This window comes from Stegastes partitus, unplaced genomic scaffold (assembly GCF_000690725.1).
Source record: "Stegastes partitus isolate 25-593 unplaced genomic scaffold, Stegastes_partitus-1.0.2 Scaffold180, whole genome shotgun sequence".
Lineage (NCBI taxonomy): Eukaryota > Metazoa > Chordata > Actinopteri > Pomacentridae > Stegastes > Stegastes partitus.
The window spans coordinates 687,593-702,934 of record NW_007577911.1 but is presented as its reverse complement, the minus strand read 5'-3'; the positions used below and the strand labels follow the sequence as shown (position 1 = coordinate 702,934).

The 15,342-nt window shown below is 42.0% G+C and overlaps 1 protein-coding gene across 1 annotated transcript; it reads right to left on the bottom strand.

The window, feature by feature from the left end:
• Positions 1 to 5,360: 5,360 nt before the first annotated feature.
• Positions 5,361 to 13,638, bottom strand: LOC103356034 (flocculation protein FLO11-like). Its single transcript, XM_008280079.1, has 4 exons — positions 13,449 to 13,638; positions 10,141 to 10,346; positions 8,815 to 8,987; positions 5,361 to 7,253 (listed from the first exon to the last, which is right to left on the bottom strand). Exons 2-4 carry the CDS (start codon positions 10,337 to 10,339, stop codon positions 6,069 to 6,071), a joined length of 1,557 nt encoding a protein of 518 aa, XP_008278301.1. The 5' UTR covers positions 10,340 to 10,346; positions 13,449 to 13,638; the 3' UTR covers positions 5,361 to 6,068.
• Positions 13,639 to 15,342: the final 1,704 nt, after the last annotated feature.

Here is a 15,342-nt window from a genome sequence, read left to right as displayed (position 1 = left end):
TATATATATATATATATAAACACCATTGTCCATAAAGTTGGAATAAAATATTTTTTTCCCTCTTGAAATGATGTGACAGTGTGATTTATTCTTGATAAACAGTGTATCTTCTTAAAACTTTATTGAGATCACAATATACATACAGTACATAAGACAATAAAAATTAAACCACAGTTAACTTTTGCAAACTGTGTATTCAGGCTTAAACTAAATTGGGGGTACTGAACAATAGGACTGATGTGTATAGATAGAAATAAAGAGGAATGTGTCTGTCACACACACACACACACACACACACACACTCAGTCTGCTACTATATCAGTCAATCAGTCAACCGGTAAAGAACCTATCCAAACAACAAGAAAGTCCAAGGGCTGACATACAGGGAAAGAGGAAAAAAAGGCTGAACACACAAACCAGAATCTGATAAGGAGCATGAGGACATCCAGACAAGGAGGTGGTCACGTGGTACAAAAAACAAACAAATGCACCAAACAGATACAGATATGAAACACAAGGAGTAGAAGGCAGATAGCCTGAATATTAGAGTACTAATGCAATTTTTGTCATATTTCCAGAAAACGTATAAGAAATCTATGAAAGAACCAATAATTGTTTTTTCTTGGAACTTCAAGACTGCCATGACATACATGGTCTTAATGAGATACACGGAGGGTCTGATGCTTGAAAGGTCATTTGTTGTTAATATTTATTGTTCATGGTTGTTATAATACTAGTAGGGCCGAATAGCACTTACTGGTCTCTGGATATTCAGGCCCAATTGATGATGAATATCCGAACATTCAGCGTGATGGGGAGAGTGCGCCCGACGGGTTCGGCGCGGTCAGGGGGTACCCGTCGGAGCGCACCCCCGGGGTAGAAGTGGCCGGAACGCACAGGCAGTACTTAGCTGCTGAGGCCGGTTTCGTTAGCGGTTACAGTTCTGTTTCCACTATCGGCGCCACTCCCCATGCCGCCGCCGCTCCCACCACAATCTGTGTTTACTTCCGTAAACACTGAGCACGCTCGCTGCGTGTGACGTCGTGTCCTCTTCTGCGCATGCGGGACAGTTGTGGGTCGTATGAAGTTCACACAGCAGATCACATACAAGTCGCGTTTAATTGGAAATGTGAACAAAGTCGCAAAAAAATCGGATTTAACAAAAAAATCCGAATTGAGCATTAAGTCCTGCAGTCTGAACGTAGCCAATCTGTCAGATTGTTCAGTCAGATAATACACTGTTATCCTTATTTGTGACATAAAATGTCATGTCGGAGTCAGAATCCAAGACTGTCAGTATGTTAAGGCTGTTTTTATGGGTTCCATTCGTTTTTCCTAAAAACCTGTCGGATAGCAAGGTTTTCAGATTGTTAAGGGTCGGATTTGGCCTGTATTTGTTGAGGACTATTTTCATCAGTGGATAAATCTATAATTTGTGCTTTGGTGAATATTAGTGGCAGTTGAGCGTTATGTGTGAGCTTTAAGAAGACATATAGGGGGGGAAAAAATATATTTAAAAAAATGTAATTATGTCCAGCCTTTCAATACTGTCTTATGGTAAAAGCCAACCGTATTTTAACTTTATAAATTGCATGTAATGAATGCAATGCCCAGACTATTCTGTCTCATTGTCATGTCTTCATCTTAATGTAAACGCCAGAAGTGCAGCAAAAACATAAATTCCACTCTCATGTTAACATACCTACTGAGGGTGCTGTCTGTCCTGGGTTTATAATACTGACAACATTGCCATCTACTGGGAAAAGATGTGAACGACTAGTAAATGAGCTTTAAAAACTTACAACTACACATAAACTACAGTAAGGTTTTCATGTTCCACATGTTGAAGGACAGACCAGGACCTCAGGAACTACACAGCTTCTGATACAGCTCTGTCTACTCTCCATCAATGATAACTGTAGCTGTCTAAATTTCGTTATTGTCAGTTTAAAAAAGCATTCCAGCATGAATTATTATTATGTCTTCAAATCTCACAGCAAAATCACATCCACAGATTTTGTTTTACCAATTAACCACAACACACTGTTTGCTGCAGAGCATGGTCATGTATGTGGGTAAGATGAACAGTCTTTCTATATTAATATGCTCATAATTTATATGAAACTTCACCAGGAGCACTGTTAAAGTATTTTTGGAGGCAGTGACAGGCAGGAAAAGTCCACTTCAGACTGAGCTGTCTGGTCAAATGATGTCATTAAGATTTACTATAAGACATAATCACATGACAAGAGACGTGTTTTTAGATAAATGCACATCATGGGAATACATTTGCAAGGAAAAACACACTGGAGTAAAAGTTTCCATCTTTAATGTCTCATATGACATCTAACATGGCAAACATCTGTCTCTCACTCCCACCCACTGGACCTTCTGTTTCTGCTATAACCTCAACTGATTTACCTGGTAACAGACTTTGTAATTTCAAGACATCTAACATGGATGACTTTTGGTTTATTTTGTTACTTTTCGTGGGCCTATGACATTCAATATCTAGGTTAAATAAGTCACTTTAAATATTAAGTGCAAATCAATCCCAGGCCTCACTTGTAGGTGAATTTATCACCATTTCAGATGACAAACCGTAAATGGGTGAAAACATACCTGGTATATAAAAGGATGCTGTAAACAGCCCTGCTGCTGCTGTGCAGCTCTCTGAGGTTTTATGTGTTGCTTCTCTGTGCGGCCAGCAGGGAGAGTTGTTGCCTTTTGCCAAATATTAAAAGGAAGATTTTTCTGCTAGTTTGCAAATCTGATTCAATGACCTTTATCACTGTGGATTACAATCTAACAACAAGAAGTCTCACATCGAGTTTTATGAGTGTATTCGCTAAAACAAATTAGAAAATGAAATAAGTTTATGGTCAGTGTGTGAATGATCATTGATCAGTGTTATCGTCATTAGTGGAGGGACCCTTGGAGGCTTAGGTCGGCACTGCCAGTATGTTTTATTGTAGTTAGGGTGTTCTTTTCCGTATGGACTTTATTTTACCACCTATTAACAAACTACTCCATCCATCCATTATCTATACACCTTAATCCTCACTAGGGTCATGGGGGGCTGGAGTCCATCCCAGCTGACTGAGGGTGAAGGCAGGGGACACCCTGGACAGGTCACCAGTCTATCACAGGGCTACACTTAGAGACAGACAACCAAGCACTGTATCTGTAATTCTATTCATTAAAGGATTTTGAAAAACACTGGTTTGCGAAGTGTCCTTTTTCGCTAGAAAAAATTGAAACAATCAGCTCCTTTATATGTAACAAAACCAACATTATACATCATTTCAGATCACACTGAAAATCAAGAACCAGTGCACCTTGACTGGTTTTTATTTGATTGAGCAACTGCTTTAAATTCATCAAAAAGGTGCCAAAAAGGTGCCCAGCGTACATTTTATGTCTGTCTTTTCATTGCACTATGTAAACATGTTTATTGTTGTTGTTTAATAATTTTGTTACATCTTATTAAAATATTCTGATCATATAAAATTGGTTAATTTTTATTTATTTCTCAAGATATTCTGATTCATATCAGAGGTGAGATTATGAGGTTCCAATAATTCTGACTGTCCTGGTCACATGTATAGCCTCAAAACCTCATTATTTACACAAAATAAAGGGGAAAAAAATAAGTCACACATCACACAAGTTTAACATCACAGAGTTTATCAGAGCATCACTACAAATTATATGTTTACCACTGAATTAGAATCATTGTTAAGTTTCAAATTAAATGATGACTATAAAGTAATCCTGTCAAATAGTAACTCAATCTCAATACTCAATCAAAAAAAAAGAAAAAACTTAGGCTGCAGTGGTCATTTCAGCAAGGTTATACAAAACATGACAAACAAAATGTGCACTTTATCCAAAGTCCAATTGGAAATGATGCAGATTAGAATGCCTTTAGAAAATGTTACGTGTGTTTTTAATAAGCTGTTGTACTGCAAAGTGAATACATGATGAAGTCTAGTTTGAATTTGTAGTAAATCTACACTCATACAAGATAACTGATGATTGTGACTGTTTTCACTGCAATACTTCACTATTTCTGTTGAGTACCCACCACACAACTGACTACTGGATATATCAAACTTTACATATTTACATCATCTTTAAACGTCCCTTAATTACTCAAACTAAAGTAAGCCACAGTAATGATAGGAAGCATACAGCTTTGAATGACTCCTACTGCCACAGACACACAGTTCAACATTAATCAAAAACAACAAAATGACAATTCTTTCATTTTGTCCACCACTGTGGCAAAAGTGGTGAAGTAACGATCCGTTATGTCGCCATGCTGTTCACCATAGTAGTTACAAGTAGGAGAAAGCTGCAAAAACTCAGTGATTTGTGTACTTTCTAAAGAGCGTTTAACGTGATAGAGCTGAGAGGAGGAGCGTGTGTTCTGAGGACTGAATGTGTAATGTGTTCTTTACTCATTATGTAAGTTCAGTCGTGACACGATAATCCGACACTAAATGTTAAACCTCCTGTTATGTCCAATAGCAAGGCTGTTGGATTGTCAAGACGGAGGTCGAGATACAAGGAGGGCTTGATGCTGGAAGGGCAACTTGTTGTAAATATTCATTGTTTATAGTTGTTATACGAACTAGTGTATTGTTAGAACACTACGCATCGCTGGATTTCACGCCTAATTGACTGATGTGGTTGTGCACGGCCCGTCGGTTGACATCAAAGGTAAATACGTTCAGACAGCGACTACTGTCTGAACGGCCAGGTCGCACTTATCCGACCTACACATCATTGATACACAATGAAAAAGCGGGGGCGTTCCAGCCACGTTCCGGCCACTTCCACTCCGTTGGAGCGTACCCCCAGGGTGGAAGTAGCCGGAACGCACAGGCAGTACTTGGCTGCTGATGCCAGTTTAGTTAGCGGTCACACTTCTGTTTCCACCATTGGCAGCGGTGGCGGGTGAGTGGTGGATACGCTCCACCGTTACCATCAAGGTTTACTTCCGTAAACACTGAGCACGCTCACTGTGTGTGACGTCGTCGTGTCCTCTTCTGAGCATGCGGGACACTTTTGGGTCATATGAAGTTCACACAGCAGGTCACATACAAGTCGCATTTAATTGGAAATGTGAACGACCTCACAAAATAATCGGATTTAACAAAAAAATCTGAATTGAGCATTAAGTCCTGCAGTGTGAACGTAGCCAATCTGTGGGATTGTTCAGTCAGATAATACACCGTTATCCTTATTTGTGCCAAAAAATGTCATGTCGGAGTCGGAATCCAAGGCTGTCGGTATGTTAAGGCTACTTTTAATGGGTTCCGTTCGTTTTTCCTAAAAACCTGTCGGATAGCAACGTTTTCAGATTGTTAAGGGTCGGATTATCGAGTCACGACTGCACTCTGTATTTAAGCATTTTGTGTTGTTGGGATGAATTCAGAAACCCAGATCAGTTCTGTGAATTGCGAGTGTTGCATATTCAAACTCCTGTGAAAACTAACCCAAAGCATTAGTAAAATACTGTAGTAAACAACTGAAAGCACATCAGCTCCTGTACGAATTACTTTTTTTCTTCGGTAGTAATAAAGCAAGCAATTACTGTCAGCCTATAATTACTGGCAATCTCCACAACAGACCTGAGTGGTCTGAGTGGAACAGCAACAGGACTTGATTAATGTTTTTCTCTGTAAACATGTTTCAGTTGTCTGACTGAACGTATGACAGGCCTCTCTAAAGAAGACAAAAATATAGTTGAGAAACTGACACCTGGAATGAGCAAATCCCTGACTTCAAAGTAACAAAGTACTTCAGTCACATTCAACTTAAAATCATGAGCATAAATCCAAAAATCATTCCTCCAAGCTATGCAACCAGTTATATTCTGCTTTGCACTGGTATTTTCAACAATTCAAACCATCCCATGCTCTCATGTATTGCTAGGTCCTCATGTTTCCTTTACAGATCCACGATCTCTTCCCAAAGGAACTCAAGCTGATGTGTATGAAGCTCTCTGGAAACATAGTGAGAGCACTTAAATCCTTGTCCACAAACGGCTGTCTATGTTTCTATTCAGGGCCAGACCTGGGAAAATAAACAGAGTGAGAGGTGGGCACGGGGTCCAGAGGACTGTCTGCATGCTCTGTTTCTTGCGTGTCTGGTGAGGGAGCAAACAGTGGAGACGGTGGTGATGTTCCATCATCTATGTTGTGCAAAGACACCACCTGGATTGGGCTGCTGTGTGTCTTCATGCCTCCACTGTTATTATCCTTCTCTTGGTCTTCCTCACTTCTAGTCTTTCTCTGTTGGCAGCTGCTAGTAAGTACTTTCAGGTGATTTAAGTCTAAGTTGGGGTATGAGCTTGACTCACTCATGGCCTGGAGAAGTTTGTCCAAGCCGTCCGAGCCTTCGTTGCCTGCCGCGCGGCACAGGAGGTGGGTGTGCTGACGAAGCTGGGCAATTTCTCTCTCAGTGGCTGCGTTCTGTTTCAACAGCTCCTTAGTGCGTAGTGTGATGGCCAAGAGGCCCGACTGGTTGAGGATGTCTGCTGTGTTAAGGAAACGGCGATGGCGTGTGGACGAGCTGTCTGGAGTCAGGCGATATGGGCTGTGAGCTGCTGAAGAAGAGGGAGACGAGGAGGGGGGAGAGGAGGATGAGGGAGATTCGGAGGAAGAAGGCAGCGAGGGTGTCTTGGAGCTAGAAACGGAGGATGAGTGTATGCTGTCAGACCCCGAGCTCTGTTGGCTGTGGTGGGACTTGTGTTGGGTGGTGGAGGAGGCGTAGCTGGGGCAGGAGTTACGGCCTTCTCTGCCGTTATGCTGGGAGTGGACTCTGCCCTCTTTCTGATGCTGGGGCCTCAGGAGGTGGCTGCTGGTGGATACAGTCTCCCTCTTCTCTTCCTCAATGCACACCCTCTTACTCTGGCTTTGGCCTTCACTGCTGCTCTCTTTAACCCCGTCTACCCATGTGGCACCCTTGCCCTGATGGACATCCTTGGTGGGGTGGGGGGCAATGCGAGGGTAAGAATTCAAGATGGGCAGGTATGAGTTCTTGCTGCTGTGGTTGCTGTGACTACCTCCTTTTTTAACTTGACACTGTGGGGGGGCGAGACAAGGTGTTGTGGTAGTGGAGGAGGGGGTAGGCACTGTCGGCTGCTGGATCAGCAGGAGTTGGGTGGGTGCTTTGCCGCTGGTCAGGCTGTGCCATCCTCCACCCCACGCCAGGGGGCCGTGCAGAAGCTGCTCCGGTCTAGACTGTATCGCCAGGAGGTTGTGAGCAGGGTGTTATGTGAGCAGCAATTTCAGACCACAGAAAGAGAAAGAGCAAAAGATCGAGTGGAGGTTAAAGTTACAAAAAGAAAAGCAGTCGCACACAAAAGTAATGAGGCAACAAGACGTGAAGAAATACAGCAGTCAGATGATGTAAATGGATTATAAGTTGAGGTCAAAGTTGTAACACAAGATTACGAAGACAAAAGAAAAACATCTTGCAATATCTGACAACGGACTTTTGATTTGTAGTCATTTAACTATTGATACCATTTCAAGCCTTTAGCAGTTAGAGGCTGCTCCCTTTTAAAGGATTTGTGGGGACTAGAACAGAGCTAAAAGGACTGTGGATTATGGACTAAATTTATTGGATAGACACACAAATGAAGCTTCTTATCTCCAGGATGTGATCATTTACAAGGTTGGGTAACTGTATGTGTATACATCCATCCACTATCTATACACCACATAAGCCTCACGAGGGTTGTGAGGGACTGGAGTCTATCCAAGCTGACTCAGGGTGAAGGCAGAAGACACCCTGGACAGGTCACCAGTCTATCACAGGGCTACACTACAGACAACCAAGCACACTCACATTCACACCTACGGACAATTTAGAATCACCAATTAACCTCAACATGTTTCTGGACTGTGTGGGAGCAAGCTGGAAAACCCAGAGAGAACCCACGCTGCACGGGGAGAACATGGAGACTCCACGCAGAAAGATCCCGGGACGTTAATCGGCGACCTTCTAGCAGCGAGGCAACGGTGCTAACCATCAACCCACCTTGCAGCCCTATGTGTATACAGTCATTTGCAAAAAAAACAATGCACATCCTGTGGAAACTATTGGTTTTGAACAACCAAACCTCTTTGAAATCAGCGCTTACAAGAAGACATAACACACTGAAATGACATATTAAAGCAATAGTGTGTGGTCATTTTTATAATTTCTATAAATGCAAACAGATTATGCACATGGGAAAAGTAAGTACACTCTGACATTTATCACACCTTTAATCCAGATTATATGCTTCTGATTAGAGCCTACTGTGACAGCTGGAACCTCTTATTTAAACTTTTCACATGGAGCCACACACCACGTAGCTCCTGTTAAAGGATCTTATTTGCCAGCACACTTTAAGCACAAGCCTCTTCTTCAGACTTAATTTCTCCTTGATTTTTTGTTCCAGAATCCATCCAATCAGACACGAGGACACGTGTGTCATTTTTACTTTTTCTGTATGTACTTATTTTGTACATGAGACTATATGTTTATAGCTTGTTTCTGCTGTTGTTTGAGATCTAATAAATAAACTATTATGATATAAATCATATACTGGACAGCTTCTAAAACCCCTTAAAGGCAAATTTGTGATTTGGGTATTAATACTGGGCTTCATTTAAAAAAATGATTTGAATTTCTTAATTTAAATGATGACTTTATAAGACTTACGCATTTTAAATCAATAGTACTTGTACGCTATATATACTGCAACAAAGTCGAATAACTAAAAAACCACTGATGTGTAATTGAACATCTCACCGGCTTCACCACCAGATTTTTGAAGACGTAAATGGGGGTGAGCTCCTCGTAAGTAGTGATGTTGTTGCCTGCACCACTGTTGTTGTTCGAGGTTTTGCTGCGTTCCCTGTGAGGTTCGCTCACGCTGCTGCGTTGGTCGTCTACATCCGTGTGCACAGAGTCAGAACCTGCCTCTGAGGAGAGGAAGATAGGGACAGATAGACCAAATATAGGAAGAACAGAGCATTGCAAATAAATGGTAAATGGTCTGCACTTAGCCAAAGCGCTTTATAATGTGTTTCTCATTCACCCATTCACACACACATTCAAATACACCAATGGTGACAGAGCTGCCACTGGGAGTAACTTCAGGTTCAGTGTCTTATACTGTGGAGGGGCCGGGGATCAAACCACCAACCTTGTGATTGGAGGACAACCCGCTCTATCACCTCAGCCACAGCTGCCCTCAGAAAGGCTACTGAGGCTTAACTTAGCCAAATAAATGAAATAAAGACATAGATATTATTCTTTATTTTATTATTTTATGTTTGTTTCAATCTCAGGTTCATAACAGATTAATCCAGATGTTTGAATGCAAAAAACAATGGAAAAAAACTGTCAGTAAACCGAGAACATACAAGGACCAAAGACATGATGACAGCTTAAAGCTCAGTAGGGGGCACTTGTGGTCAGATGGTTGCTGAAAAACATCAGGGTGGGTAAAGTAAAAGAGCAACTTTCTAAAGGATGGAGAGGGATCACTGCCATCACTAAGGGTTCCCCTGAACAAGGCGCCCCATCCCAACTGCACCAACAGAGTGAAATGTTTTGAACTGTGACTGAGAGTGAGGCGGTTCCTAATAAAGCAAACACGAATGTTCTGGGATGCATAAAGATTACATGTCTGTGAAGATTCTCAGTCATCCAGGTCATGGTTATTCTTGTGGATTAATCGAAGCAACTGGACTTGCTTGAGTCCCCCTGCCACAATGGGGTACCGGGTTAACGAACCCCACTGTGGCAGGGGGAGCACTAACGATTCACATAACGAGGGGGAGGAGCAACAAACCCCCCAACTGAAACTGAAACTCAGTGTTAATGACTCCTTTAGGATGTAAGTATCTGGAACTCCCAACTAGTTAGTCAGAGCTGATGAAGCCTCTTGGATGAGAGGTGAAACGTCTTCAAGGAACTCAAGCAAGTCCAGTTGCTACGATTAATCCACGAGAATAAAGATTACAAGTTCACAAGGACTGACATCATGAAAGGCAGAAACACATATTTAATTGAATGAAACCAGCAGGGTATTCTTGAGGCCTGCATCACACTCAGACACACTCAGCTCACCTGAGTATCCTGAGTCTTTTTCAGAGTCCTTCTCTGAGTGGCAGCGCAGCATGCGGCTGCCCACATCACCCATTCCAGATTGCTGCCTTTCGCTGCCACCCTGAGATGCCCGCAGCGTGGACCTGTTAGTTTTATCCTTAGCATTCTTTGAGATTCTGTGGGCAGCCCGCTCCCCTAAATGCCCCTGTTCCTTTGGCATTCCACAACTGTAAAAAGGAGGACAAACAATCAACTCACATATCAAGGATAGCTCACCAGTCTATGACAGGGTTACACAGAGAGACAACCAGAATCAGAATCAGAATCCTTTTTAATGTCATTTTACCAAGAAAAAAACAACATATTGGGTGCAATCCCATTCAGTGCAAAGAACAACTATAAATTAACAAACTGTGCAAGATAAAAACTAGACAAACTAGACAAACAAGACGTTTGTAGAGCCTATAGGTGTATAAAAAAAATAAATAGTGACAATAGGTATAAAATAGATATAAAAATGTGAGTATTTACAACAGCAGCGAGCAACAGAGGTACCTGAGAAAATGCTTGTGGTAGATTACACATGAGTACATGTCATGTGACATATTGCAAACTGAGAGAATACTTGTCACTGGATTCACAGGGATGGTGGTGGGAATGGAACGTATTACAGGTTATGGCTCTGGGGAAAAAACAGTTTTTTAGTCTGCTGGTTTTTGTCCTGATGCGCCTGCCTGAGGGCAACAGGTCAAACACATGGGACCCAGGATGTGAGCTGTCCTTGATGATGTTTCTTGCCCTACTGAGGCAGCGGGAGGGGTAAAAGTCCATCAGTGAGGGGAGAGGGCAACCAACGATCTTCTGTGCTGCTTTGATTACCCTCTGGAGCCTCCTCCTGTCTGCCTCAGTACAGCTTCCATACCGTACAGTAACACAGTATGTCAGCAGGCTCTCAATGGATAGAAAGTCAGCAGCAGTTTAGTGTCCAAGTTGTTCTTTCTGAGCAACCTCAGGAAGTGCAGACACTGCTGGGCTTTCTTGGTGACAGCTGTGATGCTGGTCAGCAAAAATGAAGGCTCCAAGAAACCTGAAGGAGTGGACCACACTCACACTCACACCTACGGACAGTTTAGAATCACCAATTAACTTCAACATGTTTCTGGACTGTGGGAGGGAGATGGAGAACCCAGAGAGAACCCACGTTGCACAGGGAGAACATGCAAACTCCACACACAAAGATCCCAGGTGTCCTCACCGGGATGCGAATCGGCGACCTTCTTGCTGCGAGGCAACGATGCTAACCACCGAGCCACCTTGTAGCCCCCGGTGAAATATATAAGTCTGAAATAGCTATTACCCAGGCACATGAAAAAAATGTTTTATGCTTTAGAAATAAATGTTATTTCATCACACTTTTTCGTGCAGTAACGTGGTTTACTGCAGCTCAACTGAATTTAGTTCTGTTGTTCTTTCAGACGGTCTGTTTCCTGTTACTGACTTTTTCTCATTTATCATCCCAATTTTGACCAGATCTTCAGAACACAATGCAGACAACAGTACCAGGAAAACACAGACATTAGTGATTATTATCTCTTTGTCCCTGTGCATGCTGGTGCCTCTCACACCTGAAGAGGACAGCTCAGACCACGAGTTAAGCTGGAGTTCGTAGTTTATCAAAACCTGTGCTAGTCTTGACACTGCAAAACTTCAGACAGGCTACAGTTTCCTTTTAATTCTGTCCAGGCTTTTGTTGCTAGCACGACTATTTAGCCACTGTCAGCCCTTTGTGAATAAATGTAACTGGGATAATATTACTGCAAACAATAGTTTGAAGTAGTATGCTATGGATTTATTGCGCAATACCTAAAAAGTCTGTTTCATGAATCCGCTAATAGCTTGTATGGTGCTCTAACACTGGATCATGATAGTGGTATAAATATTGTGTTAAGAATATTATTGGTGGCCTGTCAGAAATCCATTACAAAGAAATAGCTGAAAAAGGAGGCACCCAGTGTAGATGACTGGATCGACACTGTGCATGGTATCTTTGTGACGGAAAGAATTACTTTTAACTTGTATAAACATGTATTTGTTGAAAATTGGCAAAAATGGACTGCATATATTTCTACCATTAGACCGGACTTCAGGTAAACTTTGGTTAAATATCACTTTTAATATTTTTGTCATAATTATCTCTCTTTGCTCCATTCACGACTGGAAATCTCTACAAGTCTCTTATTTTTTTAAAAATGTTATCCCCCTGATGTTAAATACTCACCAAAAGGTCTTCTTGTTCATTCTTCTTGTATTATTATTATTATTATTATATTACTTTCTTTCTATTACAAACAATATATAATTGTACAGTAAGTTATTGTTATTATTATTATCATTATTACTAATATTGCACTGTGCTGCTACTCTCTACTGTCACTGTGTTATTGTGTAATGTATATACACACGTATATTTATTTATTCATATATTTATTTATGTTCTATATATAGACACTCAACTATATTTACCTATAAATACACTGATTATCATATTATAGAGCACATTATTTACATTGCTATTATGATTCTTCTTCTTCTTCTTCTTCTTATTATTATTATTATTATTATTATTATTATTATTATTATTACACCGTGCTGCTGTTCTTCCTAACAGCTTGTTTCCTTCGTTTCCTTGTCTACTGCTTTTTTGTGTGTGTGCTGTTTCTAGAACAACAATTTCCATTAGGTACCCTGCCAAAGGGATCAATAAAGTTCTATCTAATCTAATCTAATCATTGTTTTTGTGTTGTCTGTCTACAAAATGAAAAATCAACAAAAAGAAAATGACAAATGACAGCACAAGTCACGTGAGAAAGTTTGGGTGGAATAGTAGAAACCGGAGGAGTGAGTGACAACACACAAATTACAGACTGTTTTAAATAAAACCTCACAGATCTGACTTCTTCTAAGGACCCATAATACTTTCATTAAGGTCTATTTGACATTCCAGCGTGCTCTAAGATGGATGACATTAACAAAAGGTTGCAGCCAGGTTAATGCCAGCGTCGCCCGTGGTCTGCTCTCAGCCTCCTGTGTCAGCAGCAGCAGCAGCGGCGGCGGCGCTCTTATGTAACAGCCGTGAACACACGAGCGGCTGGAAGTCCACATGACGACGCGCACAAGACGCACCGAGAACACCCAAAGCCTGTAACAGCAGCACCGAGGAGCTGCCCGACGCACACCATCACATGAAACCCAAGTCTTGTGCTGCACGTCGGGTCGCTGGAGAAAAGTTGAGACACTTTGCAACTCCTCGGATCAAATAGTTTACTCACCTGTCAGTGTTTTCTCGCCAGGATGAGAGAAAAAAGCCCACTCTGGCAGCAGAAAACAAGCATCTCCGCAGACAAATCCTCTTCCGGCTCGCTTTAGTAAATGTTCAAATGATGCGTGTTGAACGTGTCCCGAGCGTCCCGGTCCAGGACACACGGCCCGTCCGACCGTCCACTGACAGCCTCCATGATGTCCATTTACCTAGCCACGCCCACACGTACATATTTAGAAGCGCCTCGGCGTTCTGAAGGTTCGCTGGTGACGTAGGGGCCACGGTTTGGCCAATCCCGTGCCGCGACACGTGTTTGGGTGATGACGTCGGGCAGGCCACGTGAGGCGTGCGTTGATACTAGTATGGTGCGTTTGCTTGCTGCGGAAAATGTTAAACCCGACAAGCAGAAGACACTTTAAAGTGCATTTAAATATCTACACTGTCGCTATGACGAAGCTACAGGAAAAGGACACATCTCCTCATTGTCATCAAATCACAGCGGGAAAAGGTTAATCTAAAAATAGTTTTAAAGTAATAGATGGATAGAAGATAAACTTTTATTTCAAATTAATTAGGCATTGCATACACACACCCACCCACACACACACACACGCAGCATATTAGTATACTTTTACTTCGCAGGGCTTGTTTATTGTAAGCTTAAATTAACCCAACTGTGCATGAACCACCAATCAACTCATTTAAAATCACGGCCGGTTGTGTGTGGAGCCGTCTGTCAACTGCACAAAGACACCACCATAACATGTTTCAACAGCGGGAGTGTTAAGTTTATTCCAACAGGACATGAATGCAACGCGGCAGACGGCGGATGTGTGCGGCAGCATGTGAGGCAGGCCGTGAAGGCGTGGTCGCTCCCCGGCAGCACATGTTCCTTGCTGGGGGAGAGTCGGAGAGCACCTTGGCTCCCGTGTGTCTGGTCCGGAGCGCGGCGCAGCAGCAGAGAAAGCGAGCGGTTACCTGGTTACGTAACAGCGCAATTCTTCCGTTGTCTGAACGTGACATAACTCAGAGTCCCACAGGACGGACACTTACTCCTCAGCAGCCTGTTAGTGTGGACAGAGTAAATATTGAGGCTGAAATCTCCTGCGATTTGCATTCTGGTGAATATACCAAACAGTTTTTCACTCTTATTCTTCTGCAAATCCAGCCCCTAATGATGAACTATTCAGGGGTAATCCAGATTAGGATTTCAATATGCAAAAGGTTTTTAATTATTGTGAACTGGTTAATTTCCTAATATTATAATATATAACAGTTTCCTCTGTGTTTCTGCATAGTTTTAGGAACACAAGCTCATAAACTGCCAAACAGTAAAGTAATGCTGTTGAAACCATGTATTGCCCTGAAAAGAAAATAGGATTTACACAAGTTTTAATGGTGAAATTCACAGAAAAAATAACATTTTTGTGCTACATCAAGTCATCCCTCACAGACTCACACTCACACCGACAGACACATTTAGAATCACCTGTTAACCTCAGCATGTTTTTGGACTGAGGGAGGAAAGAATTTTATTTGTATATCAACAATTCACAACAATTGTCATGTCATTGCACTTGGTGAACCCAATGATCCAAAGTTCTCTTTGGAGTCCCTATGAGCAACCAGTCCATGATGGTGGGAAGGTATGGAGTTATGTTTGTGCCACAATCCTGAGTGGGCAATGACAAATTTTGACTGCAGACCAAAATCTTGAGCAAATAAAAGCTTATCTTAAGCAAACAAAAATCTATTCTGCGCTACTACTGCTGTGTTTGCAACCATCAACATACACACACGATCATGCTGTCTTTCACTCGGTTTTGTCATTTGTGTTCTCACAGATCTCCATTCTGTGCACTCAATGACACATTCACGCTGGCTCGCGATGTCTTTCTTGCGCA

Coding starts and splice junctions, on each gene's coding strand:
- LOC103356034 (XM_008280079.1), bottom strand. CDS start 10,339: ATGCCAAAGGAACAGGGGCATTTAGGGGAGCGGGCTGCCCACAGAATC. Junction 8,988..10,140: donor AAAAGACTCAGGATACTCAG/GTGAGCTGAGTG, acceptor TCCTCTCCTCAG/AGGCAGGTTCTGACTCTGTG. Junction 7,254..8,814: donor AAAATCTGGTGGTGAAGCCG/GTGAGATGTTCA, acceptor CTGGCGATACAG/TCTAGACCGGAGCAGCTTCT.